At 38.8% G+C, this 23,938-nt stretch overlaps 1 protein-coding gene across 2 annotated transcripts in view; it reads right to left on the reverse strand.

Annotated features, from left to right (window-relative positions):
- The window catches only part of ZFPM2 (zinc finger protein, FOG family member 2), a 288,963-nt gene that overhangs the window by 83,897 nt on the left and 181,128 nt on the right, over nucleotides 1–23,938 (reverse strand). For both annotated transcript variants that reach the window (XM_088529792.1, XM_088529791.1), the window contains one exon: nucleotides 15,766–15,877. In XM_088529792.1, the coding sequence (XP_088385918.1) occupies nucleotides 15,766–15,877 (112 nt within the window). The remainder of the gene's footprint in view (nucleotides 1–15,765; nucleotides 15,878–23,938) is intronic.

Below are 23,938 nucleotides of genomic sequence, written 5' to 3' on the forward strand. Positions count from 1 at the left end.
TCCCCATACTTTGAATCTGTGTGTATAGGCAAAGGATGCCACTGTCAGGCCACAGGGGGATATATTCTAGAAAGAGATATATTACCAAATCCTGCAAAATATGCACTGCTTTAACAGGAGTTGTGGGTGCAGCCCCACACTCACCAAGCTCTTCTCCACTCCTCAGTGCTCCACCTGAGAGCTGCGCTTCAGAGGATATTACTGCCACGATATTTACTTTCAGGAAAGAACAGACATTTCTGTATTTTTCTATGCAGACTGGAGTGGCTGCCAAAATAAAAATTAATGTGATGTGTCCTTGTAAAGTTAGCCCGCTGAAAAACGTTTTTGGACAAACAACCGCTGCAGCAAGGTAAAAGCACCTGTCTCCTTCAGTGCCCTCACTTACCTGGGGGCTGAACTTCAAGGCCTACTTTTGGACTATATAAAATGCTAATATGATTAATAAGAAGGAATTACTTTTTCACACTAAGCTACACAAAGAAATTAAATTAAATAAAAGAAGAAGGAAAAGAAAAAGAAGGAGGAGAAAAAGGAGAAGAAAAAGAAAAAAGAGAAAAGAAAAAGAAGAAGGAAAAGGAAAAGAGAAAGAGAAAGAGAAAGAGAAAGAGAAAGAGAAAGAAAAAGAAAAAGAAAAAGAAAAAGAAAAAGAAAAAGAAAAAGAAAAAGAAAAAGAAAAAGAAAAAGGAAAAGGAAAAGGAAAAGGAAAAGGAAAAAAGAACAAGAAAAAGGAAAAAAGGAAAAAGGAAAAGGAAAAGAAAAAGAAGGAAAAGGAAAAGGAAAAGGAAAAGACCTACACTAACACACTGCAAAGCTTGCAGTTACACATCATAGATCTATTCATGGATATTTCATGAGCAGGAAAAAAACCCAATAACAACAAAAAAGGCTAAACTTGTCAGATGAATTATTCATTGTGAATTATTTGCTCAGCCCTACACGTGTTTATAAGAAGTTTCCCAGGGACTGCGGCCGGTTCCTTGGAGAGGAGCACAGCGCAGCCGCCGCAGCCGCTGCAGCCGCTGCTGCCGCTCTCCATTTGCGTCGCCGTCTGCGCTGCCGCGGTGACATCCAACCCTCCCACACAGTAGCTGCTTCCCGAGGCTCTCCACCGCCTGCTCAAATCTGCCTGCAGCTCCCAGCCCGCAGCCGAGGCTGCTTGTCCGTCTCTGGGCGAAGACAGGGCACCGGGTCACCTTTTGCGAAAGCAGGAGGCTAAGCTCGAGTTTGCTCATGCCCCTCACCATGCTCCAGGGCTGCAAAGGCCGCATGGGCACTGCCTACCAGCGCCGCTGCTCGTGCCCAGGCCTCCATGGCCGCCCCTGCTCCCAACAGCGTTTTCTGAGAAGGACAAGAGCTCTGTTCGCCTTAGTTTGGGGGATTGCACGTTAAGATGGCAGAGAAAAACCAGAGCACTATCCCCAAACACAGTGGACTGGTTCCTCCAGGGAGTGACTCCAGAGACAGCAGGAAAATCCCTCTGTCAGCAAAACCAACGACCAGCCACCCAACACAGTGCTCTCCCATACTGAGTGACACCTGAAACGATCCTGATCTCTGTTTTAAGACGTAACAACATCAGTACCTCCTTACAGACAACAACTAAAATATGCTGCAGTGCAGAACAGCACACCACGGGCGGGAGCAGAAGCTGGAGGAAGAAGCAGCCAGCGCTTTTGGGAACATTCAGCATTTTTGCTCTAGCAGCGATGCTGAGCCAAAACAGGGAGGCGATCGGCCAGCAGTCTGTCTGAGGCGTCTTTATCCTCCGGCTGCTTAAGTTCTAGCAGAAGTAACCTGAACAGGACTAGACTTTAATACACTGCGGCTTACACAGAAGGTATTATTTTCTCTTTGACAGGGTCCAGTGCTATTTTTGCACTGTTTGATAGAGAGCCTGCGTTAGGCCTCAGGGAAGGAGCAGTGATTCTTTAAGTAGGGCTTGCCTAACAGCAGCGTCCTCCCTCCTGCCACTTTATCCACCTTGGCTGATATGAGAGATGCGCAGCTCTCCTTTTCTTTCTACAAAATATGCCCTATTAGCTCTCCCTCCTGTAATCCACTAAAACACTCGCCTGTTTTCCTGGGATGCTGAACTCCAGCCTCAGCTGTTCGGCGCGTTCGTCTCTTCCTCCCCACTCCCGCGACCAGCCTCCCTGCCTCCTCAGTCACATGTGTTGTTTCTCATTTAAATGAACAGTTGGATTCTTTTATTTCTTACAAGTGCTGGATTCGCCTTATCGCCCTCATTCCTTTGGGGGTTGCCAATTGGTTTTATCCACGGATGTATCATTTCTCATGCTTCCCTTTTTTCTTACAAAGAGAAAGAACCACTTCGTCAACAAGCCTCTCTGGAGTGGAAGATTAAAAACCTAGACATCACCTACCTTGCAGCGCTACTCCCAACTGGGTTGTGTAAAACTCAATTAAACTTGTCCCCATTGAATACTGCATTACAGTACATTAAACAGAAAATTCTTCAAGCGTGATGACAAAGCTTGAAACCTTGCCTCAAAGCTGTTCCTTGTAGCTTTCTTTAACATTTCAGTCTTTATGGTGCAAGTCTCCCGTTGACACAACTTTAGTCCAGCTATGAAAAATCACAGAGCCCCACAGGGATTAAAAGAGAAAGAGGAGAAAAAAAAAAGAAAAAAGAAAAAAAAAAGAAAAAAAAAAGAAAAACCCTGTTAAAGCTGGTCTTAGCACTTTCCTTAGTGTATCTATTGAAACTATATGAAACTATATTGCCAGCAAACTAGAATCTGAGAAGCAGTAGAGAAAACCAGGAACAATTTGACAATTTAGAATTCCCTCCATTCAGTTGCCTTTATGCATTTTTCCGTCTACAAGAGAAAACAGGTATTCACCACTTTTGATTTTCAAATTTGCATAGTGCCTCAAGTTTGGACTAATGTAGGGATTACAGAATGTACAATTCTGAAAAGAAAAAAAGAAGATTTCCAGTCAACAGTTGGAGCCCTCTTCCCCAGTCTGATTGTCAGTGATTTCTGGGGAAATATGAATTAGCATCCAGATACAGAGTTAACATGATACAAATGAAATCACCAAAATTAGTTTCTAATATTTTCAAGTTTTAGCTTCTTTTCTCTATGACACAATGATGACAAGTTTGCCTTGCATTTTTTTCCACCTGAGCTTACAATGTCTCTCCAGCTAATCACTGGTAAACACTCAAATTCTAAATAACTCAGAGCAAGTTGTGCTTGGGATAGGAAAGTAAGTGTTTAATACTAAATCTCCTAAAGGAAGAATCATGTAAAAAAAGAGAACACCAAAATAAACTGAGAAAAAAATTTCACTTTTCTAACTATAAACCAAATGCAATACAGTAATGCTGCATGACAACATCTCCACCTCCCAGTATTTATCAAAAGCCTGGCTGACTCAGGGTTACATTTCGGCAGTTCATCAATATATTTCCAAATAATCCTTTATTGTCCTTGATTCTTTATAGCAACAGATCTGAAGAGACATGCTGAGCAGTCAAACCTTTCCTAAATAATAACACTTGAAATGTTTGCCTCTTTCCCCCTGCCTTAAAAGGATGCATAGCGTTACTGCACATATTATAAAGCAGTATAAAAACATTTCCACTCGAGAAGAATCCTCCTGGATTTCAAGCATGAATGTCATGACTCAGACATTCACCATCTGGGATGCTCAAACATGAAGAGCGTTAAATAAAAGTTATTCTTTCTCGTGTGCAAGTTTATTTTATATGAAATATTCTCCGTAGAAAATACAAAAAGATTTTGAAGATATAATATGCACGTCATTGCTCTGCAAAGCTTGATTATTAGTTCAGCTATACAAAGTCAGCTGCTAGGGTATCACACTTAGGCTACTGTATAGACTCTGAAAAGAGAGAATGATGTATCCTATTTTCAAAAGGGAACAAAGACAAGTGTAATTAAGCAACCCCACATTATCATAGTGTTGGGGATTGCTCAATTACTTCCGACAGTTCCTTTTTATCTCCTGAACACTAAGTCCTGCATCTCTGGTGTTTCAATTTGCCACAGAGGCCAATTGATTACAAAATATTTAGGATCTATGATGAAGGGATGTTGGGGAACTTGGAAGTCACTGCTGATGACTTACCCTGTCTTGGACATTTTTCCCACCTACCAAGGACAGAGGTCAGTATCTTTTGGTGCCTAATTCTCTACGATCACATCATGCTTTGTCATACATGCTCGAAAGGACTACTCAGACAGACTTGGTTCCTCTGATTTTCGACATCTTTTTCTGTGCCCCTAAATTTGTGTAAAGCAGGAGGTTTCAACAAAAAGATGAATGAGGAAAATTATGGGACGGTAAATAGATTTCTTGTACTAAGTTCCTTGGAGTAGACCTTTTCCTTATTTCTGTGTTCTCCCTTATGTGTCCCCTGGCTAATTTGAGGGGGCTACAAATAGCTAATTCATTGCAGTAGGAATCAGAGCCACCAATATCTGGCAAGGCATTACTACATAAATGTGATAGTGTGAAGTTTGATAAATCTGATGTATGATTCATGGAATAAAGCTGAAATTTGATCGGATCACTACCAAAACAGAGAATTAGATTCAGACTTGCTGGTAAAACCTATAGAATGTTTCCTTTCCCCCAGCAGCAAACACTATCAATAACAGCAGCTGAAACCTGCCAATCCCAAAAGCAAATTGACCCGGCTTTCCTACAGAAAGAAAGGAAGAAACTCTGAGTAAAAAAGAATCCTACTTGATATTAATGGTTGTCTTTTGGACTAATGTGCTCAAATGAAACCTCAGCTAATCAGTTCCTATTGGATCTCCTAAGATGCTAAAGTCTCAAAGGCAATATGATGCAGACACACATAATGACACACCAAAATGGCAACCCAGAACCTAGGAATTTTCTTCAATATCTTCAGCTTAAGGACCAACACCAAGATTTCATACACATCAATTTAACAGCCTAAAGAATTCTCAATTAAAATCCTCTTGCTAGGGAAAGCACTCCTAAATGTGTGCTTTTTTTCCCTGACTCAGGACCTGAATTCTCTCCAAATAACTATACCTTTCAGTATTCGACTGCTCAGATGTTTAGACTTTGCAATAATTAGCAACACAGTGAAAATCCAAGTGCTAACTCTAGGATCAGGCTTAGCTTTGCTGAACATGTACATATGTTCCCAAAGAGAAGAAGGTCATACATCAGCTCATCACTTTCTTGGAATATTCTCGCTGAATATATTATCATTTTTTCTTTTTATGTGTAATTGATTTGAAATTAATTTTTCTGCTTAATGTCACCTAGGAACACTTTCATAAAGCGCAGGAATGGTGTTTTGGAAGGAACATCATTTTTTGTGAGGCTGCGGATCTGTTTTTAGATATGCCAAAAAAGTCAAGTCAATTTCCAAAGTTAATCCATTTGTTACGTTTTGTCCTAGATTATGTAACTACGTTCAAACCAAAGAAACAGAATGCAAAAATGTTGTTTCTTTAATGCATATTTCTGTATGCTAAAAGGAAGGGGAAATAAATTAGGAATTGCACTGTGCATTCTAAAGACAGAGCAGTGCCATACATATGGGAGAAAGATCATCGTATCATGGCAAGTTGGAAAACTGTCTTGTTTCATAAGGGATGATGCAGTAGATGAAATTGAGAAATAGCATGCATGTATAAAAAAGTATTTTTTCCTTGAATCACTCCAAAGCTTATGACATTTAGAGATTTAAATAGAAGGTACATGACAAGAGACGTGACTGTATTTAAGGAGTTTAACAGAACAACGTGGAGACTCACATGTTATATAACCAAATCAACCAGCATATTTTCTTAGACAGTGCGAACAGCCCAAAGTGGCTTCCAGGAAAGCAAAAAAAAAACTGTTCATTTTTTAAAACTACTATTAAAATTTCAACTTTTCCCTCTAACTTGTCTAGGTAAAATCAAATAAAATACAGAACACTTTGCATCTCAAAACAGTTTTCTTAGTAAATTGATCCTGGACCATTGGTCCACGAAAGACTCTCAGGATAGGGTTCTGAGCATACAGCCAACTCTTGTTTAGCCCTAATTAATTTCTATTTTAGGAGGGAATGGAAGATAAAAGTCTTGAAGTCATACTTCAGGCTACAGTTTCCACCAAAGCAAGCCACTGAAAAATATCATTGTTTGTGATTTTATACTTCATTTGCTGCAATGATAAATATAATTTAATTGAACCCTAATCATAAAACTGGCTTAGCCTTAGCAATCTGTCAGTCTTATTTTAAATTTTCATTTAATTGTAACTTGAAAATGCATTTAAACCTCTCATAATTTAAATGCATTAAAATGCACATGCAGCCACCATAGAAGCAAGCCTGTTCACATTTAAAAGAACAGTTTATTAATAAAAGATGCACAATGATCTCTCGATGCCATCCCTCTCATTTCCTACTGCAAAGACGTTCCTTTTCATCTCAGATTTTCAGTTCCCTCGCACATCTTTCGACAAACTTTTTGGCTGGCCGAAGACCCAGTTCGCTCCCCCACGCCTCAGATGTTCCCACATTTCTGAACATTTGCTTCAGCTCCCCGTACCAAACGTAATTCTTCAGCACAGCTTCAGAGTTCAAGGTTAGGGCATATCAGTCAATTCCTGCTAACCGACTGCTTCTTGGTTCTCTCCAGACTGTCTTCCATTTGTTACCATCCTCAGTAATCTGTGCATTGTCTTTACTGCTACTATACTATTATCTGATTACATATTTCTATTTTTTAAGCAAGAAGTTACAGCAGTTATTAAAGCTGTCTGATTAAGTCCTAACACACACCTCTTCTAGTGTTTCTAATCCAATCTGAGTTTCCAACACTCTTTCTGTATTGGTTTACATATCCTAAGATGTTTTTCCCTGTACCATTTTCTAAATTCCTCACACTACTGGAAAACCTGTGTTCCCTAGTAATATGTAAATACATATTATATATATATATATAATTATATATTATTTCTTTTTAAGAAAACTTCACACCAGGGAGAACTTTTTTCAATTGTTTCCAGCTCTGAATCTATTGCTCTGAGCCTAAAGCACATTAGAATTTCCTCAGTGCTGCAACAGGAGTTTTTCATTTCTTTCCACACGCACAATGTTTTTAATCTTTAATCTCAAGAAATTTCCCTAAATTCCTAATTTAACAATGAGAACAAAAATGAGCATGGATTGCTTTTAAAACTAACGCAGACTCTATGTATTATCAATAAATAAATTAATTAAAGTCTGATATGTTAGATAATTTGGGAAGTTACAAACACTAGCTGTGCTATTGGCTATATACGAGTACACACTAATCACCTGAGTATCCAGAATAGTAAGACTATGAGTTTAGTGACTCAATAACAAACCACAAACACGCAGGTCTGTTAGGTGTGGGTAACCAGAGGATGGAATTTTGTCCTCTGTATGACTTCTTTGTAAGCAGCTAGACACGAAACACACTCAAAATGATTTCAAGATTCTGTTCCTGGCAGTATTCAGCACTACATAGTCAACATCGACCTCACACTTCTCACATTTTCCTGGAAACTAAGCACCTTGGACATGATGGGAGAGTCTTCCCTTAATTATTACCACCAGACTGAGGATATTTAGAGGTAAGATACACGAAAGCCTTGATCCTGCTGTCGGTGATACACAGAACAACCGATAATGGGTGAAGAATGAATCTCTACATCTTTTTCCCTTTCATTTTTGCATAGTGCACCTGCCACCATTAGTTTGTCTTGCATCATAAATTCACAGTATTTTTTTTTAATAGGAATTCCTATAAAACAGGCTGCTGATATATGCACCACGTTTCCTTCCATATAGACCTTTTTACGCTCCGTGCTGATGGAGCTGCCATAAAGAATGACCAAGGTTTGATTTTAGGCTTCTAGGTCATGGTTTCACCTTGACAACAGCTCTTTCATTTCACGTAGTAGCATTTGCCAGGATCCCTAAGGTGTTTTCATTTTTGTCGAAAACTGGAAAAAAAAAAACAGTATGAAAAAATGATAAATCTTAATTCACAGGCTGCAGGACTATCTCTGTGTCTCCAGCACAAAACTTCAAATCCAATACAGGAACTGGATGTGTATTAGAAGTCTGCAGATTTAAACCTTGTCCACCATGATCAGACTGGATTTATGGAGCATCATAACTCTCCAGACACCATCCAGCAGCTTATTAATTTAATAGACTCCTGTCCATTCCATGATGTTCCTGCCCTGACAGTCTCTCAAGATAAGGCGAAAGCCTTTTGACAGGACAGAGTGCATATATATTTTCTTCTGTTTTCTCATGGATGGGGTTGTCAACAACTTGAAATGTGTGGCTCAGCAAATTTGGGGGCTTTTTTCTTTCCTTCTGCTTTGCAGGGAAGATGACAGAGGCAACACTACCACGAGCCACAGGGGTCACGAGGCTTGTAGGCCTCAGTATTTATTTGGCATAACAGATCAAAAAAATTAAAGCAAGTTAATTGAAAAGAAAATAAAACACATTTAGCATCTATGTCATGTCCTGAGAATAATTACAACACTTTTCTTAAAATGGTGTCTAAAGGAGCACTTCAACTGCAATCAGCTTAGAAAAATGAGGGCAAGTACACTACCAGAACAAAAATTTCTGCTTGATACCTGCATTTATTTTTTGCATACAGGTCTGAATGTTGAAACTATGATTCTTTCCACAAGGTCCCAGTGAGGAATACATGCTAGGTTTATTTTCCTTTCCTACTATGCTTAATGAGTGAGCCATCCACTTAACATGCTAGAGTACAGTTTTTTACAGCTTCAATCTCAAAACGTATCATTTTGTGGAAATTATGTAAGTATTCTGCCTGTTTCTTCCTCTTAAAATTAAAAAGAATTCAAATTTCAATTAACGAAATAAATAACAAAATTGAAGACAAGGAGAGCAAAAAAAAAAAAAAAGAAAAAAAGCCCTACATATATTACCTTAATGAAAACAACCTAAAAATATCACTTGTCTGCTATTTGAATGAGCAGAAGCAGTCTCATCCTGAAAGGGGAAATGCAGCCACATTTCTTGTGATCTTCCTTGTATTAGCTACAGGCTTACAATTTAGAGGGCATGTAATAATTATGTTTATGCTATAAGATAAATACCACAGAATTCAGCAGAGATACACAAAATAACCTTATTCTTGTAGATAATTAAGATCATCTACAAGGCTCTGGCCTCTAAACTCTCTAAGGCAGATAATCCTCCATTGGTTCTACTTGCACAGGTATAAAACAAAAAGCAGGAAAGAGTATAGTGTTTCTGTTCTGCTTGGTGAGTTTTTTGAGGCTGGGATCATCCCTTCTCTCCTGGCTGAATTAAGTCCCGGTTGCTGTTTATTGCTGTCAACCAGCAATAAATACCAATAGTCATGGGGGCAAAATCTTGTGTTCTGGTGCAGCCAGGGAAGAAAGTAGCAACATTGATTTGCATTAGTTTGTTTGTAATCGTTTCATTAGGCATCCTGCCTGCTCAAGGTCCCTGCAAAACCAAGCGGGAACGGGTCGTGCTTTTATATCCACGTTTGAGACACTCTTCCAGGGACTCCAAGGGCCTTTTTCCCTGCTGGCTCATGACAGGGGATTACAGGGGGTCCCATTCAAGTTGGAAACTACTGAAGTGGATTTAAGTGCTGTTGTGATTTTATTTTATGAAAGCATTACTTCTCTTGAGAAATATTTTATGATTTTCTGCATCAGGGAGAAATAAGTGTAAAACAAGGTCCTCCAAGTCCTCTGAGATCTGCACGAGCCTCAGATTCATTTTGATAAACCCCCTGTTTTCCATACATAAGTCCATCACTTCGCCAAAAGTGACAGCCCCTTGTTTAGAAACGGAGGCAGCTCCTGCAGTGCAATGGGCTAAGCAAATTCACAGAATTTGCTTTTCATAACATGTGAAAGAAAATCCGAAATATATGCCCCAAGTTAACCACTGGCCTATTAAACAATTTATTATCAGACCCCAAACAAAATATACTCATTCCTAACACAGCAGTGCTTAAAACCTTTTCTAACGTTTGACCAACACTTCATTAGGGGCCCTGACATTCTGTGTTTTTGGTGCAATGTGTCACTACACTGCTCAAAATTGGGGGAAAAAATAAAAAGGTATTTGCAAGCTGAAAAGTCACTCTTGGGGGGGAAAAATAGTATAAAGGATTGCATACAACAATTAAGAAAAGCAGTTTTCTGTCATTAGCAGAAAAGAAATCCTCTGTTGCCACAATGACCTTTTTCTATGAAGGTAAAAAATAGACTAGATTTTATTTTAAATGTCCAATATTAATTAAAAATTACCTCCAATTCTAAGCAGCCCTGGCACATGACCCCTTTGCAGCACTTGTATCTGCAAAGCACGACGCAGGCAGGAGCTAATTAAGGCACCCTGAGCACTGCTGAAGTAGGAAAGCAATTAGTTATTTACTGAGTTAAAACCCGCCAGCGAGCGGCTGCCACGTGCACGGGGAGCGCCCGTGGAGCCCAGCGCCCCGTCCTGAGCTCTGCCCTCTCCTGCATTCGGCCTCTCTCGCAGCTCCTATGCACAAATTAGCTCCATGACACAGTTTCGATGTGGGCAGCTGTCATTTTAGCTAATCCCATCCTGCAAATCCACCCTCGCCGGCTCGTTCGCCGCTGCGATTGGAGAAGGGGCTTTTTTGGGCCGCTTTCAAAAGCAGCATCTGCTCGAACAACAAGAACCCACGGCTGCGCGAGGCGGAGAATCGCTCCCCGCGACACCCCCCTGCTTCCAGGCTCGCTAAAAGAAAATGAGAATTCTTGGTTCTCCCCTTAGGCAACATCCTTCCCGGCTCGGATTCGGTTACAGCCTCTCAGCAGGCACCGACTGGGGTTTCTCGCACGGAGGAGCGGAGGGTTTTTGTGGCGTTTCAATGCGCGGGGGCAATCGGAGCATCCCCGAGGGATGAACGTGCGCCGGGAACGGCCCCAGCGCCCGCAGCCCCACGGGAGGCCCCGGCCCCGCGTCCGTCCGCGTCCGTCCGTCCCCGCCGACACGCGCGGCCCTCGGCGCCCCCCTTCAAAGTGGCCATTTTCGGTTTCTGTGAGGAAACCTTCACTCCGGCTCCCGCCTGAACTTCCCGCTCCGCGTTCGGCAGCGCAACGCGAAGGGCCCGGCCATATTTTAAGCATGTTGGTTTCCCTGCACCGAGTTATCCTGTGGTGCTCTGCAATCAATTACTGTTATACCACCATCATTAATAATTTTCTTAATGAAAATGATTCTGTTGATCTCCGTTGTATTTTAATTATCAGAGTTAAGCATAATTACACTGCAGCTCTGAGCTGGCATGTAGACTCCTTTAGGGCGCAATTTTGTTTTAACACACTGATAATGTAATTTTACATTGTGTCAGTTGTTTAGTTATTATCCAGTTGTACAATTCCGCTGTATTCCTGATAACAGATAATAACCTTAGCACCTCCTATATCCTGAAGTCATTTAAAAAGCAATATTGGAATTTCACAACTAGCTAACTTAATCGCCTTATGATTTTATAATTCCCACAGCTAAATATTTGTACAGGCACCCTGTTTTAACAATGCCACTAAACATACGGTATCCATACATTGCACAGAAATGCTTTAAATAATATCTATGGAAATGTGTGTTTTTTCAGTCTGTGGCACCTGTATTTTCTACAGTTCATCTTGTGTTCAGTCTTATTGCCTTTTTTTTTTTTAATCCCTTACATTCCCAGTGGACAATTTACTATTAATACCCCTGTCCCTTCCTAGGTTGCTGTTGGACTCCTCTGGTGTTACAGCTTTACCAGATCTGGTGCTATGGTAGGGATGAATGATGCTCAGGTACATTAAGTTGTGATGAATACACAGTTCAAGCACAAATACTTCCTTCAGATGTGTCTGGATCTCAAATTACTGAAACTCGGTGACTGTCTTTTGAAAGAACATATTTGGAAATCTATCTAAAGCAGAATTCCCAAAATCAGTCTTAAAATTCCAGATGCTGCACCTATGGAACCACTAATCTGAGAGCTATTAAAACAAAAAAACATGCTTCTTTGTGTACTACAGTTGCAAATATTTCCTTTTTATTAAAAAAAAAATGAAAAGGATAATGACACATGTCATGAATGTAAAGAGCCTGTACCACAACTTGTAAAAAAGGCTACTAATGAGCTGGCTTCTCCTTTCATAATTTGTCTTAGTGCTGCTGGGATGTGGGTTTAAAGAATATTGATAGAAATAAGTTATTTTAGATTAAATAAAATTAATTTCGAATGTTGAATAATTATTTAGCTATTCATCCTAAATGTACCCTGATGCATGAATTGAAGTCAGTGAAGTGTCTCAATTTACAAATTTATATAAATCTGAATTGAGATTCCACTGGGTAAACATGTCAATGCAAGCCTATATATGTGCATCATATGTATACACACACTTCCATGTTTATTTACTCAGTGAAAATATTAGGGAATTAGATGGCCATTTCGGATTCACTTTCAGTAGGAACTACATCCTGATCTCCTCTTTCAATGCTGAAAATCTCCCTGTGATTTTGGGCAGGCAATATAAGGGGGAGGACAGTGCCTGGAGCTTCGAGGGAGCTGGAAGTCACGAGGACATTCCTGTGTTCTTGTGAAAGCCCTCGGGAAAAATTCTGTTCTTAAAGGTATCACTGTAATAAGCTAAAAAGAAATATGGCATGCACTTCAGCAGCTCATTGACCAGTAACATTTAGTGCTAGCCAATTCTCCAACTTATTTTTCTCTTAGAAATCTGCCAATTCGGTCTACTCATCTTATCTTGGGTATAGTGAGAAAAACAACTCCTAGGTGACCAAATCACGTACGTACAATTCCACACATTTTGTTCAGCTAATTGCCTTCAGAAATAACAATATATTGCTAAACAAACTAACAAAATTATACACATGCAACTGCAAAATAACATCGAATTACAACTTCATGCCAGCTGACACCATTTCATTAGAGGTAATGGCACTACAGGAGACAGAAAGCTAACACAAATCAAGGCAATGTAACCTGGAATGATGAGATACAAATTGAAGGAAGAAACATTATTGTATTTATTTATTTTACCATCTTCTATTTGACATTGTTTTGTGATCCAAACCTATTAATCTTTCCAGCACAAAAATCCCAGCAGGGTTCATGGCAAGTGTAGGTACTTCATGAACAACAGAGCAAAGTGCGAAGAAATGAACAGAATGTACTGAAGATAAACCACATCTGCAACTTATTTCCCATATCATTTTAGTGAAGCTGCAGGAATTTAATATGTATTTATCAATGATGGTTCACTTCAGTTATAATATGCATCTACATTGTGAGGCATAGGTATCAAAAACCATCTTGAGTGCTATACAATTATCACACAATACTTTGTTACCAAGGACTAAAATAAGCATCATTAGTACAACAAAAAGCAGCATATTTGAATGAAAAGAATAACATTTTATTCCAGTTATATTGTGCCAAACTGAAGACAGTTTTTAATGTATGAAAAAAAAAAAAGTTTATATCTCAACAGATTCAATCACCAGATAGCACTGAAGCTGTGTAATGAATTAGTCAGTGTTCGTAAGTACTTTGAAGATGAAAAGTCTTACTGGTATGTATGTGCTAAGTATTATTATAATTACAGTAAGAATATAATACTTGATATGACATCATCCTATGGGAATTTTCAGAAACTGTTTTTTGGCGTGAAAGTAGTTTCTCATTACATTAAAAAGAAAGTTGCAGAAAAGTTTGCCTATGAACCTTATTCAATACTATGAATAGCAAATTGCAGCTTTGGATTCATGAAGAAAAGCCTCGCTGCGTTATACTGAGAACACTTTGCAACTTCTTTCACTTGGGTAGCAATCAGAAAGCTGCAAAGGAAGGGCAGCTCAGCCCTTTTTAGATATGAGCCCAGTTCTCTGGTACTGCAGGTGTTTCAGGTTGCAGAATGAATGTGTTGGCTTTCTGTAATTATAATAGAAAGAATTTATAAAACCCTGTTGTGCAACTCATTTTTAACATGCAAATTCCCTGTTTTGAGCGTTTCAACTTTCAAAGGCTTATGGCAGTTTAAAAGCAATCCTCTTATAAGTGTATAAATTGCAATGATTATAGGAACAAGTTGTAATTGTTTCTAGTAAGTTTTAGGAGTCTTTGATGTTATGATTAGTGTTTTGTATGTTAATATATTGATATGGGTGCTTATTTGCTTGGATGCTTGTATGCTGAAATGGTCACTAGGTTGCCTCAGCAAACAAATCTTTGATCTCAGTAGGTCTGTTTGGTTAGAAATAAAACCTAAAAGAAATTAAACAAGAGTGCATGTGTTCTGAAGTACTCACAAAGTGCTGAGTTTGGTGATTGAAATACTAGGAAGGAAAGTCAGAGTTTTGCAACCTGATCTTCACTGGGAATGCCAAAAAAAGCTACACTAAATAGGTTATTCTTAGTACATGTATTCAAGTAGCTTTTAGCATGCATTAATGATAATATACCCACATGTCCAGAGCTTTCATAGCAACTGACTAAACAGCATGGTGCATAGTCCAGGGTGCTATGGACTGAACTCAGCGCCTTTGCATTTGAGCCAAAGTAGCTGCTGGATGCAGTAGCTTAGATGTAGATTGTTTGGAGCTGGGAGGGTATCTCATACAAGCTTATATTCACTTGAGCAAATCTGACAACTCACATAAAACAGAAACAATATGCATTCCACTACATTACAGTGAAGCATCATCACATCCTCCCTCCACAAAGAAACTGGAACGTTCCTGGATACTGCAATATCAAAGGTAACAACTCTGAAATCTACTTGCACTTATCTGCTGTTATCAGGCTGACATGAGTTTTTATTACAGTCCAATCAAGTTCGAATCCTTCTTACACACTAAAATTTCAATTAGTAATCTGCAATGCAATGTAACATGCAAAAATGCAACCTGGTATGTCACATAAAATGTCAGAAAGAACTCGCTTATTTAAAATGTATAATAACAGATCTGAGGTTTCTCAAGGGACACTAAGTCCCAGAGAGAAGTGGATGGTATGTCTTATGTCAGCTTATATCCCTCTGTTTGTAAAAAAACATTTAATACATTGCACACATCATGTTGCCTTTTTTAAAAGAGGAGAGGAGAGGAGAGGAGAGGAGAGGAGAGGAGAGGAGAGGAGAGGAGAGGAGAGGAGAGGAGAGGGAGAGGAGAGGAGAGGAGAGGAGAGGAGGGAAGGGAAGGGAAGGGAAGGGAAGGGAAGGGAAGGGAAGGGAAGGGAAGGGAAGGGAAGGGAAGGGAAGGGAAGGGGAAGGGAAGGGAAGGGAAGGGAAGGGAAGGGAAGGGAAGGGAAGGGAAGGGAAGGGAAGGGAAGGGAAGGAAGGGAAGGGAAGGGAAGGGAAGGGAAGGGAAGGGAAGGGAAGGGAAGAGAAGAGAAGAGAAGAGAAGAGAAGAGAAGAGAGAGAAGAGAAGAGAAGAGAAGAGAAGAGAAGAGAAGAGAAGAGAAGAGAAGAGAAGAGAAGAGAAGAGAAGAGAGAGAAGAGAAGAGAAGAGAAGAGAAGAGAAAAGGAGGAAGGCACACGGTAGCAAAATAGGAATGCAAGCTAATACATTTTAAGACAAGGAAAAATGCACTAGTCCATTTGTCTATTATGCAATAGGTATATTTCGAGGCTAATACCTTGCAAAAGAAAGTAAGAGAAAAATGAGCTTGTGTTTACCTTTGCTGTACACAATGCAGTTGTTTTTGTTGTCTTCTACTCCTTGCCAAGTCACATCCAGCAACCACTTGGGGCCAGCCGTCAGCACCATGGGGACTGCAGCCTTTGTCTTCTGTAGGAAGGATGATAACAAACAGATGCCATTTGCTTGCCTTGATTAAGAACTTGAATAATAATAGTAATAATCATTTTATTTGCAAACAACAAAATCTCCAAACCCATAAGCCAAGGTCTTATTCCCCTGCCTCGGGACTTTTTTTTAAGAAGACATGAGCAGTAAGCTTTAGTTCTTTCACTGATTTGAATGGTAGAACTATTATCAAGGATTTTTTCCGAATGATATTGGATCAGATCTCCAAGATTAAGCAGATCTCTGGTGGCTCTGAATTATAAAGGGAATGCAGATGACTTTCACAGCAAAGAGCCAAGTGTTTAGAAGTGAACTTTAGACACATTGTACTTCATTATCAACAGGATCTCACTGTTTCCTGAAACAGACAGGAAAGAATTTAAAGAATCAGTATCCATTTCAAAGATCTGTCCTGGGTAACATTTGTATTATCATAGGAAATTGTTCTGAATGGATAATGTAATTTTTCCCCTTTTGCTAAGTGTTGATGTGTGATTTTACTATGGTTGAAATAATAATAATGCTAATGATTCACTACTCTTTGTCTCCAGAAAGACTGTAAAAGTTGTATGAATACATTCAACACACAGAAATAAAACGTGACATCCATTGAAAAACATACAGGGAGGAGATGCACATTTAACAAATCTCCTGTATATATCTGGGATATATCTAGAGAAATCGGTATTTGAGGAGACAAGGTAGAGGCTTCAAGCCTATTTATGCTTAATTCCTACTAATCATATGGCAAAAAAAAAAGTGCGCAATCCCGACTTTGTCATTCAGTAAGTGGTACTGAAATGCCACTTAAATTTCCCTCATTCATGGTTCTTGCTCTCTATACCAAACACAAAACCACAACAGAGTACAAAGTACAATAGAAAAGTCATGAAGTAACCCTTTTTTATCTGAGATATTATCCTGTCTAAGGCATTCCAAGTTTTCATAAGAGAATTTGTTCTGCTATTTTCTATTCCATCTCTGTTGCTGGCTCCTGCAACAGTCTATTGTGATATTCTACATGATTAAATGAATTCAAAAATATCAAAACATAGAAAATCACACATTTGCATGGAGATTTCAGATGCTCTGGCCTTATTTATTGCCTAAAACTGTTCTATAAATGAATGTCCTATGTGTATCATAGCACATATTACATTCCCAGAATATACAAGAAAAGATTTATTGAAAAAATATTACTTAAAACATTTTACTGATATAAGTATATAGTAATATCAATATTTTGTTAAAGATGCTGGAAAAAGAGGTTGAACTTCACGGTACTTCATACTGTTTCCATTGTTCCTTTGCTATCCAACACAGTATTTCTTGCTTGAATTATATTTTATATTTTTCATTTTTGTATAAATGATTAAATCGTACCTTTTCTATATGCACTCCACTATACCACATTATTTATGTTTCAAAAGTGTTGGAAAACAACATATAAGTTAAGAATTAAATTAGTAAAAAGGGATGTGAAAATTAATGACAATATATCTACTTAATGAATAAATACTGAAAACAAAGAAATTACATGCCTCACTTTCAGATTCTGCTTTTTGTATTGGAAATGCAGGAGCAAGAGAAATAGTGATTATGTGCAGTTTTAGATTACATGAGTCATTTCTACTACTTGGGTTTGAAATCTGAATTTAAAGCCATGTTCTCACTGGCCAGTTAACATGGCAGTTTTTTTTTTCCCTAATTTGGTTAGTTTCATATATAAATTGTCAAGAAACCCGACAGTTCTGATTATGAAATCAGTACATATTATTTACATGTCAACTATAAATAAAATGATGATATAAACGAGGCAGGAGCTGAAAAAGATCAGCACGAGATAAGAGGGAAGATAATCAAAATACCATCTCCGTCTCCTATTAGAGAAAAGTCTGAACTTTTAGTTTCACCTACAACAAAACAGCCTATGGCTGCATTAATTCCTATATTAAATTACAAAAGTTACTAGCCTTGGCACAATGTTAGTGACTGTGTAGACCAAGGCATGTTCCTACCAAATGCTGAATTTCTCCATTTGCCATTTCAGACAAGCCATTACTGTGTTTTTTGTACTCATATAAAAATATATTCTTAGTCTCTGGTAATCCCAAGTGTAATCAACTGATAGTGAAATACTATCCAGGCGGTAGATTTTTCCAAGTATGCTATATGTGATTCGAGAACTCAAACCTTCTCTGTTTTTAAGCAGGATGCTAAGTGAAAAACAAACAAATCAAAACCAAACTAAGTGTTGAAGATGGCATCAATTTAATTTTCTGCAAGACCTAATTCCTATTTCTGCTTTTAATAAATTGAAGGTTTAGCCCCATGTTATTGCTCCTGATTTTATGGAAAAAGAGGACATAAGGCTGGTGCCTCCTGCGTTTTGACGTGGAGTCTCTGCAATAGCAGGCAGGCTGAGCACCAGCAGTCACGACGTGAGTCCACGTGGCAGTCTCCTGTTCACAGTTTTGCATGAAACTTAAGAAACTAAGTGGAGATCACGAAATTAGCTTCCAGATCAGTAAAACTTGTAATCAGGTCAGCAGCTGTGAGTGGTTACTAGGTGTAGAGACAGGCAGGAGGAGAAATGGGGTGTTTCTTTTCACAGCTCTGCTACTTGAGAAGCACTGGTGGACACCTCAGAGGAATCTCCCACTCTCCCACAGCTCTGCTCCCAAGCTGCATAGATATGTAAATAAACTTCTTTTAATATGAAAGCAAGACTTCAGAAGGCCCTGGCTGCTTGTGAAGCTTGGCAGCTCAACTAAGGGAGATGGGCAATGACTTCTCTTTGAAGTACCTCAGAGGCATATTATATGAGCTGTGAGATGAGTCAGCACGCTTGCTATGGACCACGGCAGCATTTCTTGGGGGTCTGGGGTTTTGTGAGGCTCACACATTCCCAGGAGACTTTCACCAGTGGCAAAGGCTTGTTCCTCTTGTGGTTTGTTGCACAGGGAGAACTGAAGCAAGCTTGCTGATTCCAGAAAGGCCATTTCCCTAAAATGGTTAAAATGAAAAGACCCCGGTCCAAGATAACAAGAAGCTATGGTTAAATCAGTCATGCCTTTATCACCTCCAGATTAGACTACTGCAATGTGCTACACCTGAGGCTACATTTTAAATCCATTTGAAAGCTGAAGCTGGTGCAAAATGCGGCAACTCGAAAAGCAGAATATTGTGCTTGGAGCGCATTACACCAGCGCTTTCCAATCTGCACTAAGTGTCTCTGGGATTTAAGGCGCTGCTATAACCTGAGAAGTCTGGGACCTGTTTGAGAGCTGCCCAGACCTTCATTCTGACCACACAACCACAGCGGAGATCCACCAAGGCACATGAAAAAGGGCTTTCTTGGCTGCAAATGTTCTTCATGATAGCTCTTTACCTTTGGGATACCATGCTACCTGAAATAAAGTATGGTAATGCTCTGGCACTCAGAGCACACTAGGAAAATCATCTTGTAATTCAGAAGATGTATTTGTTTCAGTGTAACATTTAGTTGTTTATTCTTAAAATGTGGGAGAATTTAACTTCTTTATGTTATGGCTTTTTACAGTTTATTAGAGTATCTCTAGCCTAAAGAAAGGTGCCTCATTTTTTATTTAAAATTGTATTTCAGCTAATTCAGAAATGTTAGTCAACTGTTACTTGATTAGTTTTTAAGATTTAAATGAACTTTTTTTCATGAAACAATACTATAGCTGCTTAAAAATAAGAGTTCAAAAGCAAAATTAAACTTTATTTCTCCCTCCTAAAGAACTGCTGCCAATTACTCAGATGCATAAGCCATATAGCCCAAGTCCTACCAACAAGGACCAGCTAAACTGGGTGTCTGTAACATGGGACCATACAGCAAGAACCTTAGGTTTTGGAAATGATGGCATATAACGAAACTGTAATATAGTTCACTTCTTTATAGTAGGTAGATGAGTTTTACCTGAAATGTTATTTCTGTTAAAAGTCTTCATATTCCTACATGCCATAACCAGACAAATTTGACAAGGACAAACAGGGTCGAAATCATGATCTCTCAGGGAACAATTAGAACCAACTAATGAGCATAAAAGAGGTCAAGCAGGCATCCACTTTTCACTAACCTTTGAAGCAACTGGACAAACAAGGGAGGTAACCCTCAATAAATATTTATATTCAGTCAAGAGGTTAATGGAGCTAAAAATAGCGAGCATGAAAATAGCCGAAAATAGTTTTGCACTCTAGCTAAAAGGAATCAGTGCTGATGAGGTAACGTTAGATGGGCTCTTCCCTGCAAAGATTTCTAACATACGATTTGTGTGGCCCAGCAGAAATTTGAGGAAACCCCGACACAGAAGTGAAATATGGCATGAAAATGTTGTTTGAAACCCATGAAATTCTCATGACAGGAAAGAGATGCTCATCACTGCTAGCTGTTTGCCAGGAAGCTGGGTCAGAGCAAGTAATAGGTACTAAGCTAATGCTCAGAAAGTCACTGTGACTTGACTACACTGTCCCAGGCACACCATTCCAAAAAGTGTCAGAGTTATTTAAGGGTATGTACTATTGTACTATTAGAGTTATTTAAGAGTATGTACTATCGTACTATTGACTGAAAAATTGCTACTTTTCCTTTTTTTTTTCTTTTTCTTTTTCTTTTTTTTCTTCAATCAATAAAGGCCTCTCTAATGTCAAAGCTCCCTCCACAAATTACCCTCACCAACAGAGAGGAAGGTTGCCACAGACGGAAGGTACTCAAGGGTCTTGTTTCTAATTCTCTTCTGGTTCCCCAAACAGATTTTCACTGCAAATTTCTAAAGAATCTGATTTTCCATAAGTGATAGGGAAGATTACTAGAGGTCTCCATGCCCTTAGAAGATGTTTCTGTGTTGCTCAGTGCAGTGCTACTTTACGTGTCAATTTACAACAACACTGTGCTGGAAGGAGAGCGGTAAGAATGCCCCAAGAGCCATCAGATATGAGCCTGGGATAGCAAAACATCAGTTAATACTGGTTAGTAGCAAGCCAGTGAGGTTGCTATTTCAAAATTCAATGCAAATTCAACAGGATTGATGTACCTGCTCATACACTGGAAAAGTAGAAACTCCCATCTCAAGAGGGGAAGGTCTCCACTTGGTAGAGCGGTCAATGTACTCAGTAAGGCAAGAGCTCACCAAAGCAATCCCGCTGGGAAGGGCTCCCAAGGACTTGCTCACTCTACAGTAAGCAATAGCAGATATTTGCATTATCACTAGTGCCTCAATATATTTCTTCATCATGTATTTGATTCATTGAACCCTAAGATACATAAATCCAACCCACCCAGTGTGTGAACAAAGACCCCCTATTTCGGACCCTCTTCCCGTTGCAGATTCTGCAGCTTCTCTGGTAACTGAAGCAAGGGAGACAAATCTCTCCTTATGCTGGTGGTGGAGAAAAGCTTTTATATGATTCAAACACAGAAAGGAAAAAAAAAAAAAAGGGTAGGGGAGAAAGAAAAAGAAATGTACACACAGATGGAATCCCAAAAGACAGCTGGGATTCCCTTTAACTGAGAAACCCTGCTGTTTACCCCAGGAGATCATCACTTGTCAAGTGACAAAGCTGAACATACATTTCACCATACATCCGCAAACCTAAAGCAGACCAAAGAAAATATTAAATCCAAAAATACTCCCTAAGTCTACTACTACTTTCCAACACTGTCATGACTTCAATATGATTTCAAAATCGTCATTAATATCAAAAATGCCTGCCAACTAATGTCCCTAATGCAACCTAAATGCAAGACAGATTTTGAAATCTGTTCATGTTACCTAGCCAGAAAGCATTCTATTCAGTCAATATAATAAATATCAATCTAATCTTACAGTAACTTAGGTACAAAGTAATCACTGTCAGAGAAAGCAACTTTAGCTTGTTCACTTTAGTCTGAGGATGAGGATACTGTAAATACTGGCACCACTTTGAGATCTTCAAAAATTCTAAGTGCAAAACTCAGCACTGAATTATGAATCTTGGGCGAGCTGGAAATGTGATGTATTTTGAAGCTATATCTGCATTTGGCACAACTAGGACTGCAAAAGCTCAGCCTCCCAGTGCCAATGGGCCCACCCCTCCTCATCTCAGCAGGGCTCCTGGGCCTGGGACTTCCACGGACCTCTCTGAGAGCACTTTTGTGGTTCCTTTCCAGTTCCTGCATTTGGACATACCTATTCCAGGCAGGACCAGGATATTCAAGGTCTATTTGTAAGCAAAAACAAAAAAACCTTGCACTTTCACTTGAAATATACAGGCAAAAGCAGAATGAAACTCATACCCTCACAACTTCACATAGGCAAGGTTATTCATGGGAAGATAACAGCCATCCTTACATACAGCCTGAAGTACTGTTAGCAGCAGTCATCCAAAAGCTTAAGTTACAAAATTATCTTTTATCAGTGGCAGTGCCCCCTGCCAGTGTTTCTGAGTGGGCTTTCTTGTTATACACCTGCTATTACTCTGTCCAGTCTTCAGAATTACTGGAAAAACAAGATACACATTGTGCATTTACCCAGCGCACCAGGAAACCACACTTAGTTGATTCTGGGATTATTCAAAATATGACTAACGAGGAGATTCTGAAACTTTGCAATGCAAAGCGAATTATCTTTGCTCTGTTAAGTTGATGTTTGTGGGTAATATGTTTGCGATAATTGAGTCTTATATTCATGTATCTTAAACCCTTCCATTTTACTGTTAAGTTGAATATTTTGGATAATACTATTTTGGAGATGACATGCGTCTCTACAGATGAAATCAGACTCTATATAACTTATCTTTAGAAAAGATATACTGCAATGCTTCTTGTACACTTTCACACCAAATTATCAGTGCATTTTTCCATCTGGGTTATGCTCTTGCTGTAAATTATTGTCTACATTGAGATTTCCATTGCTACAAATGAGACCATTTTGATATTTCTCAGCAAATACTTTCCAAATGAAATTGCTTCAGTAAATCCCTTTCATTTTGGCTAATCATTTTTAGTGTTAAGTAGATGAATGTTCCACTAAATATCACCTAGCTGCATTTTTGCAATCATCTAGCTTACACTGGGTATGTTGAGAGAATAAACTCAGGGAACTGCAATCAGGCCCAGTTAATCATTTGATCCCCTGCTCTCTTTGCACAAAGATCATTTGGGACTGAGGTGACAGCAGATCTCTATATCCAGATTCTCTATATTTGATCATATAGAACAGACATTCCAGATGATCAAAAGGATGGATTATAGAGGATGCTTTTAGGAGACAAAAATTGCTTTTAGAAGACAAAAAGGTAAATTCTGCCTATTCGCACTGTTCAACTATACACACTTAAACCATCGACTATAATTTACCTTAGTTGTACAGTGTGATTCTACTTAATTTATGTACTACAGTAATTTGGGATTTTTTATTTCTCCTCTTACATGTTTCAGAATGGAGCACTTACTTAAATCCTCATTTTTCAAAGTTTGAATTCCATAGATAATATATAGCTAGCGTTTAACTGGGGAATCCATTAAAATACAAAAAAAAAAAAAAAAAAAAAAAGGCCATGGAGAAGAGTGTTGCAAACAATCCACTAAAGGAAACTACAGATTAGTTATTAATTACCGATAATAGATTCTAGTGATTACATATTGCTCTTACTTTGCCTAGAGCTACAAATACGGCAGGTTGTCTGTGTTTCTTTAGAGAAGTGAAGGTTTTGTCATGAAAGGTAAGCGAAGGTCGTGCTTTAGCAACAATGAAAGTTATTTAATTTCACTTTTTTTTTTAATAAAATCCAATAGGAGAAAGATGAGAAGTTTTCTGTATATACTATTACAATATTTTTAATATATTATCCACAGCAGCACTATTAGGATTATATTTCCAATACACATTGAGGGCTTTATGAAATAAATATTTAATACAAAAGTATTTTAGACCATGGTATAAGTATTATAATATTACTGTCTTGATGATATGTGATACAATACTTGATCTTCAGTGGAACTCACACTGAAGGTGCACAATTTCCTAGATTTAGGAAACG

This window comes from Tinamus guttatus, unplaced genomic scaffold, assembly GCF_059628265.1.
Source record: "Tinamus guttatus ecotype Peru unplaced genomic scaffold, ASM5962826v1 Tinamus_guttatus_pri_ptg000346l, whole genome shotgun sequence".
NCBI lineage: Eukaryota > Metazoa > Chordata > Aves > Tinamiformes > Tinamidae > Tinamus > Tinamus guttatus.